At 38.6% G+C, this 17,401-nt stretch overlaps 1 protein-coding gene across 1 annotated transcript in view; it reads left to right on the top strand.

Annotated features, from left to right (window-relative positions):
• Window positions 1–17,401, top strand: part of Ttc29 (tetratricopeptide repeat domain 29) — a 112,068-nt gene that overhangs the window by 19,938 nt on the left and 74,729 nt on the right. The window contains exons 3-4 of the mRNA XM_077803103.1: window positions 8,296–8,519; window positions 13,227–13,412. Of these exons, the coding sequence (XP_077659229.1) occupies window positions 8,296–8,519; window positions 13,227–13,412 (410 nt within the window). The remainder of the gene's footprint in view (window positions 1–8,295; window positions 8,520–13,226; window positions 13,413–17,401) is intronic.

Here is a 17,401-nt window from a genome sequence, read left to right as displayed (position 1 = left end):
CCTTTTAATAACTAATTCAAATTGTAATGACAAATTATAGTGAAGGATTCTGATTCTGATGTAAGAAAATTCTACTTTTTGAAATATTAACATGTAGTCATTAAGCTAAGTCATAGAAAATAAGCAGTTGATCATCATGTTATTTGTGATCGGTGGATGTACTGAGATGCAAAGTGAATTTGTTTCAGAGAGAAGACATTACAATTTGAAAGTACTTTTTATATGCATTTTATTCAGTTAATAAAAATGCCTCATTAAATATATGAATGCTTATCTCTATAATATCTTTCTAATTTTCCAAAAATGAGAATGAAATGATTTGAAAACTGTTAATCTGTGAGATGCCACCTGCTGTATTTACATTTTAAAATATATAAATAGAGTGCAGTATTTGGTAAGTGGTCTCATAGACAGCTACTTGTTTTGCAGTTCTGCATGGGTGATATAGAATCCATGCATAACTTTGCATTTATATTCTTTGAATATCATCTTATTTGCATATCAATTAAAATAATATCTGTATTAAGACAGTTAATGAAAGTTATCAAATTTACATGATGTGACTGCAGTTTGCTAAATTTCCAGTAGATGCCCCCAGAGACCAGTTAACTCATTGGAATTCTTTACATTTAAGCAACTTTTTTATATTAAAACTTCTTTTTCTTGCTGTTTTGAATTACATATAAAACAAAAGTCTTAAAATCTTAAATTTCCTTACTCTTCCATTTTATTACAAATACATACACATGCATATATATGAGATGGCAGTACAATTGTTAATCAGTAGTAATCTGTGCTATGACAAATAATATAAACCTAAAGGTTTAAAAAAAATTAATACTTTCAATTTTCATTGTAATTCTACATGTTTTTAAAATGAAGTCATTCCAAACACAATTTTTTTTCTAGTTTCTTTTTCTTTATTTATGTGGCAAGCGAAATGCTATATCATTGTGTTAGCTTTGGGTGAAAAAAGCAATTACCATTTTCTAAAATTGATTACACATACCCAAGGAACTTACAAAATCATTATCAGTCTGCATATATCAGAAAATAACTTTTTAAAAATTTTTTATATGTAATATCTACCTACACTGAAAAGTATGTGTAGGAATAGTGATTCTCTTTATTTCATGGAAATTATATTAACTGAAGCTATTTAAGTATTAATTTAAGTCAATGTAATTATCCCGTAGGTGATTCCAATAACATTTATCCCTACGATCTGAATGTAAGACTGTTATAACTGACACAGATAACCCACTAGTGACTTATAAATATTAACTTAATGGAATAAAAGTATTATCTTGACTTTTGATTAGCTATTACATATCTTTTGAGTTTATCTTTGTCAGATTAAATTAAAAATTTATGCTCTTGTTTTAAAGTATGTTTTTTTTAATTGAATGGTTTGAAATATTTGACTGAATGTGAAGCTTCACCTTGTTACCATAATTTCAGTTTGTCCCCGGAAGAAATATGTTAAATGTATTTGTCCTTATTTGAATAGGTGATAATGCTTTACACTGTTAAAGTCAACCTCTCGGTTTATGCATTAATTTAGGTGGGGATAGGATCAAATAAATTGTTATACCTATTCATTTCACCTATTTGTCTTTTCTGGGTTTGTAGAAGTATGCACTTTTTACCCTTTTAAATGTTTGTCTGTGGTTTATCCTGGTAGCTGTTACACCCTTGAGTGGGAATCATATCTATTTAATTTGCTTTTCATGAATGCTACTAGCGTCTGCTCCCTCCTTTAAAAGAGGGGGATCCTCTGGGAGAGCCACAGAATGATACTGATCTCTGCTCCCAATCCAACATAAACATGGATTAGCATGGATAAAGAGAACTGGCTTTCAAATTGGAGATTGCATCATAATTGTCAAATTTTGTCAAATTCCTAAATGGTCAATGCAAATAAATAGAACGTTGTAAGAATGGGCAGGAGGAAAAGAGGAGAAAAAGCAACAATAGTTGATGTCCCAGGAGGCAATGTGGGAAGTGGAAAGAATTCACAACCTGCAGTCAAAGAGGGTTGGGTGTGAATCACAACTCTGCCATTTATTAGCTTATGGGGCAATTCACAGCCTCACTGATCTCTGGAGAGGTGTGTGTGTGTGTGTGTGTGTTTTGTTATTGTTGTTTGTTTGTTTTTAAATCTGTATAAATTAAAGTAGTACTTAATGCAGTTGTGGAGTGAGTTAGAAGTGATATTTACACAGTGCCTGACACATTGTGGGAGTTCCGAAAATAGTAGCTATTGAAGGAGGAATTTAAAATCCATGCCATATTTCTGTGCCTGTAGACCAGCACACCCCGCATTTCCCAGCACCTCCACACATTCAGCTGCTACGAAGCTCGAGCCAGATTGTTGAATTTTGTTGTCAGTTTCTAGATGTTTTTAAAAACTTGTCATTTTTTTAGGGAAATTTTGATAAAAACTATGATAGTTTTAGCAAAATTTCTTGAACAATGCCTTTAAAAGGCAGTAAAACCTGTATGAAATGTGCAACTCCCTTATTCTATCTTAAGTCTGTTCTCCAGCTGCTTCCCTGATCCCAATGCAGCCTGAGGTGCCTGCTGCGGTAGAGATCTTCCTCACGAGGCAGATTTATGGATGCCCAGTGTGTCTATCAATGTCCCCACTCCTACTTTTGTGAGTGGTATATATATATATATATATATATATATATATATATATATATATATATATATATATATATATATATTTCTGTCAGAACCCTCCCCAAATCCCATCATAGTAAATCTCTTCATAATTTTTAACAGAATTCTCAATTTTCATCTTGTAGGGCAGTTTAGAGTCAAAGAAATTGTCCTTCTTCTGATGCTTAAAAGCAACATCTTAATTTAGACAAAATTTAATGTATAAATGAAACCAAAGACTAAAATCTTTACGTCCAAATGGAATAACAATTTAAATAATGAATTTGGATCCTGTTTACATTTCTATTTATTTTCCTCTTCACAAAGAAAGTGAACTTCAACTGTGGTTGTCTCTTAAGAAATAAAAAAATCTGAGAAATCCAAATATAATAATGAAAATTGCCATGTATTTTTGTTTTCCAAGAATCAATTCATTTTAATAAATTAAGATATTCAGATTAAATAATTTGCCTTACTTTAAAGGTTTAGTAGAAACCTATTTAGTAAATAACTATGATTCTTTCTTGCTCTCAAATATTACTCATGAGGCTTAATGGCTTACAGGTGCATTTGTACATGCATATAGGTGTGTACAAAATAGAAATGGTGTCAATAAAGTTATATATACATATTTAAACATATTCTTATTTGGTATATCTTCTGCAAAAAAAAATGACCTTTTCAAAAAAATTACTAGAAATCTTTAAAAATCAATGCTATATATTGTTGGTATTTTGAACCCGAAAGATCTGTTGGAAATACTCCTAGTCCAGCTTCTTCTGAATCACTTAGTGTTCTTTGGTCAAAAGGCAATGAAACCCCATTCTGACTAAACTAAGTGGAAATGATTTTATGGAAAGGATGTTAGGTGACTGGTGGAATGTGGGGGAGAACCCAGCTCAGAAGAAGTGGACAAGACACAGGCCCCTTGCATGGACATAGGTAGGAAGACTCCTGGAGAATCTTGTCCAGTCCAGCTGCCCAGGGCTTCTGCCTCTCCCACACCTGTGCTGCTTGCCTCAGCATTCCAGCTCATGGGAAAGACCGAGTCTCCCTCTAATTTGGGTCAATAACCTACCCCCTGACTAGGGAGTCCTTGAATTCCTATCCCACGTATAAGGCTGGCTAGTTGCAGAAGTATTTCAGGTGTGCCAAGGCAGAAGTAGGGCTCCATGCTGGATGGGCCAGATCCCCCTTCATTTCCCATGTGAAGGCAGAAGGATCTGGAGAGTGATTTTCTACATCTCTGTCTGGATTAGGGTTAGAACCGAGATGACCTCCCAACTGTTCTGCCCAGTGCATATTTTCATTGTTTGAAGTCACTGTTTAACTTTTACTTTGTGGTCCTTTTCTTTATTTTTTGCTGCAGCAGGCTTTCTTCACTCATAGGAAAACATTCTGGCAGCCAATGCATGAGCATCTGAAGTTGGCATTGTTCCTCTGAAGCAAGGTTAGGTTTCCAGGCTGTGTCGTCAGAGGCCTTCCATGTCACCCCACAAACTGCCTTCTAGGGGACCACTTGCAAGAACCCTTGGGTACTCCCAAACTCAAGCTATCTGAATCCAAATTCATTATCTTTCCCAGTAGCAAATGTTGCCCTCTTTAGCAAATTACCAATTACTCATTACTCAATCAGAAGACCTGGTCATCATCCAAGCTCCTTCCTGTCCTTCACCTCCAACAGCCATTCAGCCACCAAGTACTCAATATTTTTATCTTCTAAGTATTTTTTGGATTCACCTAACCCTACTTAGCCCCCTGCCTGTACCCCAGTTCCAGCCCCCATAGCCTCTCCCATCCACGGCCACCTGAGTTTCCCATCTTTTCTCCCTACTCCCAGTTTCACCCTCCTCCCATCCCTTCTCTTGGATCAGGTGTGAATTTCAGAGTCACAAACTCAAGGATGCTAAATTGAAAGTCTTTATTTTTTTATAACTTAATTTTAATTCCTGGCCCTGAGCCTTGATCCTCCCTAGTGTAAAAATCCAATCTTGTCACTCTTAGGTAGTCAGTCCAATTCCACAATTTCTCAGGTTGCTCAAGATTTTAAAACATCGTCCTCCTCACCCTATCTTCCAATACAGAAACAGCATTGTACTGAAGGGGGCTGAAGGAAGTAGAGTTACTAGATTTAGCAAATAAAAATACATGAATTGAATTTCACTTTCAAAAAACCAGGTGGGGTGTGTGTGTGTGTGTGTGTGTGTGTGTGTGTGTGTTTGTATGTGTGTATGTCCCATGAAATACTTAGGGGATTCTAATACTAAAAAGAAAATCATTTGTAATTTATATGACATTCACATTGAACTGAGCATTCTGCATTTTATCTGTCAACATGGGGAGCAGGCAGGGTAACAGCATATGACAGAATTTACTTTCAGATTTTCATGGAGGAACTTGTCATTATCACTGATTTGCCCATCCAGTCCCCAGTCCTCTTTCTTCTTTGCTTACACAGCTCAAATTGGGTTGGGACATCACTGTGCCCAAGAGGAGTCAGGCCATTTGGGTTTCCAGACTCCTTGCAGCAAAGGGAGAGTGGGATGTCATATGACACAGTTCTAGACAAAGGGTCCAAAAGTAGAAATCTGCTAGGAGTTGCGGGAATGATTCTGTTTTTCCCCAAAATAAGGAAAGACACAGTCAATGCCCCCTCACACTCCACTTTCTTCTTGAAAGTGAACATGGTCTCTGGAGCCCTGTGGCCACTAGCAGGGAACAAGAAGGAGAGAAGGTCAGGATAATCCCAGGGACCTTGATCTTGAACTTGCCAGTCCAGTGAGCCAGGTCCTTGGCTGCCTAAGATTAGGCAACAAGTAGATTCTCTATTTTCAAAATACTGTGATGCGAGTTCTCTCTGACTTTTAGCTGAACGTTCGCATCTCTGGGCTGTGGCATCCTGTGCAGGCAACTGTCCCCAGTCCATCCTTGTTTATCAGCTCTGGCAGTGTGCTGGCCTGAAGCCTTTCAGAGGCTCCCGGTGCTGCCCATTTCAATCATGGCTGTGCCTTCCTTCCAACCCCAGTGAGAATCTCACCATGAGCCTCTCAGCACACATCCCTGGCTAAGGCTGGATAACACAGTGGCAGACACAGTGACCTTCCCCTTCCGTTAGTGTTATCTGTGGAGCCCTCTGAAAAGTCATGACATTTTTTCATAATGTCACACCATTACCACTGAAGAACTGTGGGACATCATTGGGGCTGGTTCTGGTTCTCTGGTTCTCTTCTGCCTACAAACCCTTGATGGCTCCCTGCCTTCTTGTGCCCGGTGCATGGGGAGGTGGGCAGCGGGGATGTTGGTAACCCTCCTACCTTCAAGACTCTCACACGGGAAGCAGGTTCCAGTGTCTTCCTTCCACACTTAGATCCCACTGAACTTCACAGGTTGCTGGCTTCTTCTTCTCCCCCACCCCTCTGGTATTTGGAATAAAGGGGAACAGGGAGGACATGGTCTTTCTGTCTCCATTTTCCTCTTCTATTTCAACTAGAGGGACAAATAGGAGAGTAAAAAACGGTCACTCCAAAATTTACTCTCCCTGTTTTGAATATTTCTTGGCTCAAACCGAATGGTAGCTGTTGATCTTTTGACCCAGGAATGTGGTTTCCTTACTCTTCGAGCTGGTACAACAGACTGGCTGCTGGTGTGGGGGAGCGCTGCTGTTCAGTGTCATTGCTTCCAGATGCCTTTTCTCAAAAGCAGTCACCCCCCATCCATTGGGACTCAGCCTCTCCAGGACTCTCCATCATGCCTTGCTTTGAGTCTGAGCTTCTTACCATTGCTTGACCATGAGGTCTCTTCATTGTCTGGATCCCACTTAAAAATAGATACATAAAGACAAACATAAAAGCCTCTGTATCTCCGACTCTCCACTCACCACTCTTGATTTCTACCCAAGTAGATTCTCGGGATGAGAAATTCTTGGCAGGTGGAACCTGGGCCGTTTTTCTGTGGAAACTCCACAGGTGAATCGAATGGCAGCCAGGAGCTTCACATTCCCGCAGCATTTTCACTTAATTTCATCTTGTTCCTGAAAAGATCCTGCGACGTAGGAAGGGCAGATATGAATGTGTATATTTTACAATTGAGAAGAAATGAAGACCAGGGAGGTTGGGACAAATGGGTATTCTGACTAATTCTGAGCTCTTCCCAGTCTACACTGAAATTTTTATTGCCAATAGAATCATATATCAGTTTTTCTAAATATTGAGTTCTCGGTTTTTTTTTTAAAAAAGCTTACAAAAATTAATAGAAAGATGTAAATATATTGCTATCTGGTTGTTCTTTTTGATAGGTGAATAGCCACCACATACCATAATTTTGTATATTTCTTATGTAGACATTTTCAGTCATTATTTTTCATTTCTTAATTATGGGATTGTGTTTTCCCACTAGAATGCCAACTTCACAAGAATACTGAGTGTTTAGAACACTGGATGGTACTTAGTAGGAAATGCAATAGTGATTCATTGAATGAGTAGATGAACTATCCTCTGTCAATGTCCTTGCATATGGTTTATTATTAAAGTTAGGATTTGTTTTCATTCCCACGTTCTGAGGAAATTCACATTCTGGGCAAAATCCACATTCTGAATCCCAAATACTCTCTGAATCCCTGGAGGACTCAACGGGAACTCAAGGAGCTGGCATGCCTGAGGCAGCAGGATACGCCCTATTCCCAGCAGGGTCCACCTTAAACCTGGAACCGCCCTAAACCCAAGGAGCACTCCCTAATCCCAGCAGGATACACCTTAAACCCGGATCCACCCTGGTCCTTGAGCAAGGTCACCTTACTCAAGCATACATGCAATGTCACTGCAAATGACCCGGGTCCAAAGGCAAGCCCATTTCCACAATGGAGAGTCCTTCGTCATTCCTACTTGGCAATGGCTCTCAGCATTTCATCATTGTTTTTTGAGCTGGGATATTGCTATTACCCAGGGTGGTCTCACACTCCTGAGCTCAAGTATTCCTCCTACTTCAGCCTCCTGAGTTCTGAAACTAAGCAATGAATTAGCAAAACCAATAACTTAATTCTACCTGAAAATAATTTTATATATAAATGTATGTAAAGTTTATATCAGTATATATAATGATATGTATATATAGCGATAGAGTTCAATAAATCATTATGTATGTATGAATGAATGAATGAATGAATGATCAACTTCCATAACATACAACAAAACTGCCAAATACAGGGAGGATGTTGCTTTGATATTAAATAGCAAATGTGATTTTTGCCCGGCTTATTGTAGTTTTCTGATTGGATGGGTTGGCTTGTTTGGGTGGAAGGCTGGTGTATCCAGTATTTTTTAATACTGTCAATGAACTAGCTCATTGTCCTTATCAAAGAGAGCCCAGCTCTGGAACGGATATATTTATAATGTAATTTCATTAAAATTACTGTATTTAGATAGCTTCTGGCATCTTTCATTAAACTGAAGTAGTTCAATTATAAGTGTCTGAGGCAAAGATCTTTTGAGAGTTTTCAGTGCTTTCACTGAGGGGAAGAAAAAAAAAGAAAGAAAGAAACACTGTTCAGCCTTTAATTATCAGAGAATGAAAACACGGGGCAGATTGAAAGGACTAAAATGAGGCATTGAGCTTTCTGCTTCTTATTCCCAGCTACAGGAACTCGTACAAGAAGAACATCTGCGTGGACATGCTGCGGGAGGGTTATCACGAGTCCTTCACTGAGCTCTTTGCTCTGATGGAGCAGTGGGAGACCCTGAGGGTGGCTGCCAGACGCAGGTCCATCTTCTGGACGCAGAAGCCCCTGGAGGATCAGCTAGATAAACTGGATTACTTATACCACCACCTGACCAGGGCCGAGGCCGCCGAGAGGAAAGGTAGGTGGAGAGAGGGTGGGCAGGTCCCCTCGGGAAGGTTCCAGATTGTCCCCTGCGTGCAGGGGACACATTGAGACAACTTAGCCCAGGTCTCTCTAGTCAACTAAGCATATTTATGGGACAAATCATAGGGACCACTGAATGAAGAGGCAGCCCAGACGTAGGGTCTCCTGGTGCTGTCACTCCAAGCCGGGAAGACAACCCTGGCACCTAATGACAACTTCTAGAACTTTCCAACAGATATAAATCTCTCAGATCATGAATTATTAACGTTTACATGATTTATCCTTATCTGCCTATTGACTTTTGCTAAGGAGATACTTTCGAACAGCACTGTTGCTTCAAAATGATACCGATTTTCCAGAATTTATGTAAATGAGCTTTGAAGTTTTTTTCTCATGACATGTTACTTGAATCAGAAACTTTATATTAGGGAATACTGAGAAGATACAAAGTACCTGCAATTCACAATTGTGGTTAAAATTGTTAATTTTATACTTTCCATGGAATAATTTCTAATAATTCCTTTTTTTTGGTATTCTAATATTTTCCAGAAAGTTATATGTCAAGAATTGGAGAAAATATTTTCATCTCTGTTATCATTATATTGATATTGTTATAAATATTTTTCAGTCACATGTTTAAGAATTGATCATTTTAATTGGTCACTTATAATTAAAGAAAAAAATGGAAGTCCCAGATTTTGGCATATAAATTTGGTGTTCTAAATTATTCGTTTCTTCAACATTTGGGGTGAAAACATGATAGAACTCAAAATAAAATAAAATAAAGTCTTGGGCCTTGACATGACAGTGTTTCATTTCAGACCATTTATGGGTATCGGACAAATTTCTGTTAGCCCCCTCAGCTTCTATAGAGCCATCTGATGAGACACGGGGAAGCCACAGAGGCAAGCCATAGTCTCCCAGCTTCTAGAGTGAAGTCCCATCAAGGTGTGACCTGACTTAAGATGACAAGATGTCCAAACTGTGAATAGCACATCAAGCAAATTAGGGTGGAGGGGGTGGCGGGGTTGAGATGGGACTGGGTTGTTAACACCATGAAAAGTATTCAAATGCCGGGTTGACTTTAAAATGGAGTCTGTTGGTGAACTTTAAAATGTGATTTATATAATTTCTCAAGAAATTAACTATCGGGAATAAAATATGCTTTTGTGAAAAACCTGCATTCCCATGTCAGCCCCAAATTCTGAAGTGATATTGAGGCTGGAAGCACAACTAGTCAAGATAAAACCCGCCCAGTAGCCACTTTTTCAAGTTGAATTCCATCATATTCACTGTGTGAGTTGGGGGCTTTCATTTGAGCAGCATAAATATGAGCAAAAACTCTGCCTTGTCATAAAGTGTCACAGATGAGTCATCTTGTCATCAAGGCTTCTGTAATGATAAAGAAACCAAAATACCAAATAGTTTGCTTGAAGGTAGAACACATTTTAATTTCTAATTTTTCATTTAAAAAAATGGTAACTATACATAAAAATAAAAATATTCCTCCAATTTGAAACTCATGAAATCCCAATTTCATTATAGACAAAGTCTTGCACAAGTGGTCAGTCATGGAAGGAAATATTTTCTTCACAGAGCAGTTTATCACATATTCATGGTAACTAAGGTTGCATTTGTTAAATGGGGCAAAATTACTTCTTGTTCAGCCTAAATGGTCTGTAGAGTTCTTTCCTAAAAACTGCAGTGGCTTTTGCCTAGTTGAAATACAGAAAATCAGAAATGTTGCAAAAAAAGTTTAGTGGAAATCATTCAGTTGAATAACATGTGAGCATTTATATGGTCCTTTGTAAAGAAGGTGTGTAATTTTTTCTTACAGTCAACACATGAACTTAATTGAGGGAAAATTGTGATTTGAAGAAGGAATGCCCCATAAAAATGAGATACACATTTTTGTTTTTAATAACTTGAGTTAATCCTAATCTTAAAACATACACATGTATATGGGCATGTGTGTGTATATATGTGTGTGTGTATGTATGTATGTATGTGTGTGCATATATATGTGCATGTGGGTGTATATATATGTGCATGTGGGTGTATATATATATATACACATGTATCCAAAAAATAGAAATCTGTGAATAGCATCTCAAGGTTCCATCCCATATGGTGGGGGAGGGGGGTCTGAAACAATTATCCTAAAATAATGTGTCTCTGAGAAACCTCATTGCTTCTCATTGGAAAGACCATCGCTCTAGGGTCACAATGAAGTTCATTTAATCAAAACTATGGCACTAACAATAGTCGTCTCAGGTCAGTTCTGTCTCTTGAGATTTACAGAGCAGTAATCTAGAGTTATTTAAATAACTTCAACAAAATATCACTTGCTGTTTTAGAGCAAAGTTGTGTTTAAAGTAAGCCAGCCATTTCTTATTGGATGATTTTCCACTCCTGGAAGGGTTTCTTTGTCCCTGACACATTTCCTGTTTTATCCATTGTTGTGAATCATCTTCGTACCATCTGTATGTAACATTATGATTAAGATCTTGAGCCCCATGGGGTTGGGGAAGAGATGGCAATAATGGTAATGGGTAACTGAATCAATAGATAATTCCAACATTATTTACGCTTGACTTTTAAATTATTGCCAAGAGTTGAGCAGCAATTTTTTTTCCAGTAACATTTGTTTAATATACATAAAGTGTGTTCTAATCAAGCAAAGCTCCAAAGTATATTATAAGTTTTATGCAAAGACAAACAAAAACAAAAAATTATCTGGTAAAATAAGTTTGGTGAACTATCATTGAAGTTAAGAAGGTTGATTTATCGAGGGACTTATTAGAGCTCTTTTCATGCTTACATATATTGTGTGTATACTTCTGAAATTTATTTCATTATGGAATCTCTTCTTTAGAGAGCATAGTGTTTAAGTAACAGACCAACAATAAAATTGATTTTCATCTTCTGAATATACTTACTGACAATTCAAGAGAGTGATCTACAAGCAAGGAGAAAGGCTACTTAGAATGTAAAGTATACATATGACAAACAGAAAAATAGCTTAGCTGAGAAGTAGTCTTTCAATATGGTATCTTAATAACTTATATAAGTATAGCTCATTGTCTTTTTAAAAAAACATTGCTTATGACATGTTGGGAATATTTTTATATTAATGTTTATTTACTGAAAAATAGAAAAATTATTGCAGGATTATGTATATAGTTTTAAAATTTTATATAAAATATTCTTTATATAAAATATTTTATTTAAGTAGAGTATATGAAATTCTTTGCTCAATCCAAAAAGAATAAAACTCTCTAATTAGTAAATATGACAAAGAAATATGAAATATTAAGAAATAGACTTGCATGGTCTATTCACATTCGATGAATAAATATATACATAAGAGGTGTAAGTGAAGGAATGGCACGGGTTTTAAAGATTTCTGTTGAAACACTGGATGACTTATTTATAGTTCTTGACAACCACCTTGTATTTAGCTTGTTTCACTTTTCTGAGCCTTTGGATTTAATCTTAGAGATTCATTAATGGGCAATATTCTTCTTTATTGTAATACCTTCAGGAACAAATAGGCTGACTCTTCTGGTCGTAGTGAGCAATTGCATCAATGAATTCTACTCCACAATCACTGTTATAAAAAAAGTTTTAGAACAGTTACTCAGGCTACTACCTATTTACAAGTGTGCTTTCAGAATAAATGCAAAAAGACAGAAAGATTATAAATTTGTTCACATTCACCATTTGAGAGGGGTTTATAGGACTGAGGTACAATTCATTAACACATAACACTTTTTTTTAAGTTTTTTTTTTTTTTTGTAGTTGTAGATGGACAGCCTGCCTTTATTTTATTTGCTTACTTTTATGTGGTGCTGAGGATCGAACCCAGTGTGAGGCAAGCACTCTCCCACTGAGCCACAGTGCCAGCCCCACAGACATTTCTATTACTATGGCAGTGGAGTTTATAAGGACAATTCATAATTTATTAACACACCTTTTTGCATACATATAAGTGGGGGGGGGACTACAAGGGTTCAAGTAATAAACTAACAACTATCTGAGTAAAAGGAATGCTTCGTATGTATGCATTTTCAGTGGGGAAAAAATACCCAGAATATCGAAGCATAGACGTCTGCTCTTTCTTAACACTGTCAGAAAAACCTATGTTGCTAGAAACTTTATCAGAAAACGTGTACAGCTTACAGAGGTATCCTGATCATCATTTCTTATATCTATCAAACCCTATGATTTTTTTTTCCCTTCAGGGTGAAAACAGTGCAGCATTCCCATTTCCTCTCTGCTTTCTTCATTCACATTATTTTGTCATTTTAATAAGCATTACTTTCTCTGCCATCTCAAAACAATTTTTAAAGCTCCAATGTGAAAAGTACCCAATGACAGTCCTTTCTCCCAGAAAAACTAGGTACCCTGCTAATTGATATTTCCAGTCCATGTCTTACATAAAGTCCCCTATTTAAATCCAAACCATATGTCGATTTCTAGTATGTTGTACATTTCTGGAAAGACTTTTGTTGATTTGTTTATGTGGATATCCATTAACTTATGTAATTATTTTAATTTTGCATTCAGATTACATTTATAAAATAACCACACTTTTAGGAATAAAATGGGAATAAATGTCACAGCATCGGTTTGCCGTTCCCGAGCAGGTGCCATGAGACATCCTCTTTCTAATGTAGTTTGTATCTTTCCCTTTTTGAAGGACACTTTGAAGAAGTGTATAATAACTTGTATGCTCTGGCCTGTTTCTTCGATAATGCTGAAGACAAGTGGGTAAGGAACCACTTCTATGAACGATGTTTTCAGATTGCACAATTGATCAAAATCGACGGCGGGAGGAAAGAGGCCGAGGCGCATGCGCACATGGGCCTTCTCTATGAGGAAGACGGTAAGTGGGCTTTATCAGGATGCAGAGACCAGGCAACCAGAAAGCAGGTGAGAGTTGAGAAAAAGACTTGAGTTCAAGATGCAGATTATTGAGGTCAAAGAGCAAAAACGCATGACTCACAGACCCAGCTTCAGTATTCCTTGCAGAATATTCTTTATAGCATTCCTTTCTCGGCTCCTGTCTGGGCAACTCAGCCTGGAATTCCCAGCAGCATTCTCACAGAGAGAAAGTACCTTCCCACTACACACACACACACACACACACACACACACACACACACGGAAACACACATCCCTCAGTCCACAAGTTGCAATTTTTTTTTCTTTCATGACAGACCTCTCTGTTCATTTTAACTTGATTTCTCATATATGAAAATTCTTGAGAAAAAAAAAATGAAATGTGCACTTCATGATTTTCCTAGTGTCCTACTCCCCTATGTAAAAGTCCCAAAACTATATAACTTGGATACCACCCTACCATAATTTTACAATAATTTCTGAAGGAAATATTCCTTTAAATATAAGTTCATACTTAATAGTTTTATCTTATGACAAGCCAAAGTCTAAAACAACAACAAAATAGTCAGAAACAGATCTTGTGTAGTGATCGATCAAGGATTCAAATAGGGATTTAAGAATTAAAATTATCTATGTGATAAATAGTATGTAGATACTATGTGTATTATCTAATATATGTGTGAAGAAGAAAATATTTTATCATGAATATGCTATTTAGTCTCTAAAAAAAAAAACCTGTCTTGTTTTCCATAAAAATTTTCACTATGGAAAAACACTTAAATTTTTTAAATATTTATTACTTTGTGTCTAGAATTAATAGGACTTTGACCAATTCTTTCAGATTTTTTAAATTTCTAAAAGGTTTCTGTGCTCCAGGAAGTTGCGGTTGATGAGATTTTAACTCCAACCCTGGTAGGTTCTAGAAGGTAGTCAGGCCTACCTCTCATGACAGACACAAACATGCCAGAAAAATAGAGCAGAGTAAAAGATCATACAGACTGGATTCAGGGAAGGCCTGACAGAGTCGGGAGGATCAGGCTCTGGACTTGAAAGATAGGTTGAATTTAGGCAGGTAAAGAAATAGGAATGTGTTCAGTAAAAGCAAACAACATACACTGGAGCATAATTGAGAAAGGGGTAGGAGGAGTAACCTGCTTACAGTGGAAAGTGTATTTTTGAGCCATGCTGGGAAGTCATGGGAAAGGTGAAATAAAGATACCTTGGTGTTAGGAGCTTGGATTTAGTTTCTGCACATTCAGGGTAAGGACAGGAGAGTGAAATGTCTATCTACGATGCAAACTGTGCCAGGAGCGGAAAGAGGAAGGGGGATGGCTAAGAAGCTGCAACAGTCATGGAGCTCAGAAGAAAGAGTGCAGAAATATTTAAGAGAAACATATGGAAGTCTTCTATTGCAGCACCACCTATAATATCTCAAAATAGAGGATTAGTTAAACAGATGAAGCAACTTCCAGGCAACAGAGTTCCATGCAGTCATGAGATTACAAATTAGAGCAAAATTCATTTATTCATTGAACAAATACTGATTTAGAACCTAGTGCCAGGGGATAAAACAGTGTACAAGGCAAAGTCCCTGCCCTCGAGGAACTCAACCACTTTTCCATGTACAGTTTAGTAGTGTGAAGTATATTCCCATTGTTAGGCAACCAATCTCCAGAACTTTTTCATCTTGCAAAACGGAAACTCTGTGCCCATTAAACAAATCCCCATGTCCCTCTCCTTTTGATTTTTTAAAATCTCTATGCATTTCTATTAGAGGACTTATAAATTGCTTACTTGATTCATTCATCTGTTCATTCACTCATTCAATACATATCGGAGTGTTCCCTGGTCCTATCGTTAGTAACCATGGCACCCTGGCTGCCCGTATCATCTTAGTGACAGACATACAGTGGCAGAGAGCAGGGATGAGCTGGGAGATGTGATCTGCGTGGGGCTGTGGTGACACATTACTCACAAGTCTTTGGCTTGCTCTCATTTGGGTGCCCCACCCTACAGCATGATAAAATGCATCCATGTTCCATAATAAATAGATTGCTTTAAAATACTGGAAAGACTTCCGAAATTATTTTTAGAGTGGGTGACTTTGTTTTGAAACTACGTTTTGTCAGATCTAACAATTTTCCATATGCTCTTAAAAAGTGCATAGACCCTAGATCCAGGCCTGACTGATAAAACCACAGAGTCAGTGTTGATGAATATTCCAGCGATTGCCTTTGAGTCTATGATATGCCTGGTGATGGTAAAAATCATCTGTGTAGCTTCTGTAATCTGTGGAAGAATTTTCACAAGAAGTATAGGGACATCAAGAATATGTGGCTAGGGGCTGGGGCTGTAGCCCAGGGGCAGAGTGCTTGTCTAACGTGTGAGGCACTGGGTTGGATCCTTAGCACCACATAAAGACAAACAAATAAAATAAAGCCACTACAAAAATAAAAAGAATACGTGGGTAGAATAGAGGGGGACTCACCTGGCGATAGGATTCCCACTGAGGAGATGGTGGTGTAGCTTCCGCTTATCAGATCTGATTGGTCCAGACAAGTGAACGGAGGCCCCACAGCAACAGCTAGGCAGCAGCTGTGCTGGGGGCAGGTGGCAGCATCCCGATACCACCACGGGTGCCCCCATTCAGGTTAAAAGAGGATATTAGCCAGCAGATGGCAATGGGCAGGTTTTCTGGGCCTGACCAAATAGGCTGTAGTCCAGGGCAGGGCTCCAGCTCCCTCGGGGAACTGTAGAGCAAATGAGGAACAGAAGCAGAAGCCATTTTCACAGAGCTGGGCACATGGTTGCAGTCAAGGGTAATGTTCAACCCATTGGCACAAATGTGACCAGCCCTCACACAGACGCCCCTGGCTGGTCCTTCAGCACAGCAGACATATGAACTCTATTAGAAAGGAGATGTCTCACAACCTGCTGGAGATGGGGTCCTACCACACTTGACTCAAGGGATGGCGGTCTCATTTTTTCAGACCTGTAGAGCAACAGTAGGCATGGAGTAGTCGCGGACTGACAGACACAGGCTGTAGCAAATCACAGGCTGTATCTTCTTTTAGAATTCTGAGGACCTTATGGGCAAGACCCATGGGCATGCTGGAGAAAGTGTGCAGACACTGGATCAATCGGAGATGTGCTGTTTCATTCTGGAGCAGACACAGAAATCTGGCAGGGCCAGAGACCAGACTCCAGGAGAGGGGACTTTGTAAGAGACATGACTAAGGAAGCATAAGCTCCTTCCCTGCCATGATCTGAGGCCAGGACACAGTATGAAGCCGATGTGGCTGAACCTTCACTTCAGTCCTATCCTGCCAGGTCAGCAATAGAGGATCGGTGTAGTACTGGAACTTGGGGCAGTAATGCAGTTTTCCTCTCAGTAGAGTGCCTATCCCATCCTGGGTAAGTCCTTTCAAAATCACAAAAAAAATGAGGGATCCCATCCCTAAGCACCTTAACCTCCCACTGCTCAGTATTTTTCAGAGTTAGTTCCTGTTCACAGTCGCTACCTGCTGAAGTCCAGCCACTACAGCACAAGGAGTCTCTTCCTTTCCCAGTTTGAATCTCTGATGTATCCCTAGATAGATCTAGTCAAGTCCCCTAATTTGCTTCCAGAAGGCCATGGTGTGTGCCTGGTAGTGTCCTGGGACAACTGCCATTGCTAGCAAGAGAACTGGGTACGCCAAACTTGCAGCAGACCAACAGCAGCAGCACTGCTCCGGGAGAACTCAGACAAGAGCAGAATGAGGAGCGCAGCTCTCCCAGTGTAGCATAGGATGCTGTGTGACTAGGGAAATGTCACACTCCTGGTGTGGTCAACACCCAGACGCAATTGTGATGTGACATGGAAAAATCTTGATACTGTCCTATTCTTCCTGCTCAGCATTCATGATGTGATGCATCCCATCTCTCCTGCCTGATGGGCAGTGGGACGGGGAGATGGAAATCAGGGGTGAGACC

Source organism: Urocitellus parryii, chromosome 10 (assembly GCF_045843805.1).
Source record: "Urocitellus parryii isolate mUroPar1 chromosome 10, mUroPar1.hap1, whole genome shotgun sequence".
Lineage (NCBI taxonomy): Eukaryota > Metazoa > Chordata > Mammalia > Rodentia > Sciuridae > Urocitellus > Urocitellus parryii.
Note: the sequence above shows the minus strand (reverse complement) of the source record. Positions and strands in the feature narration are given on the sequence as shown.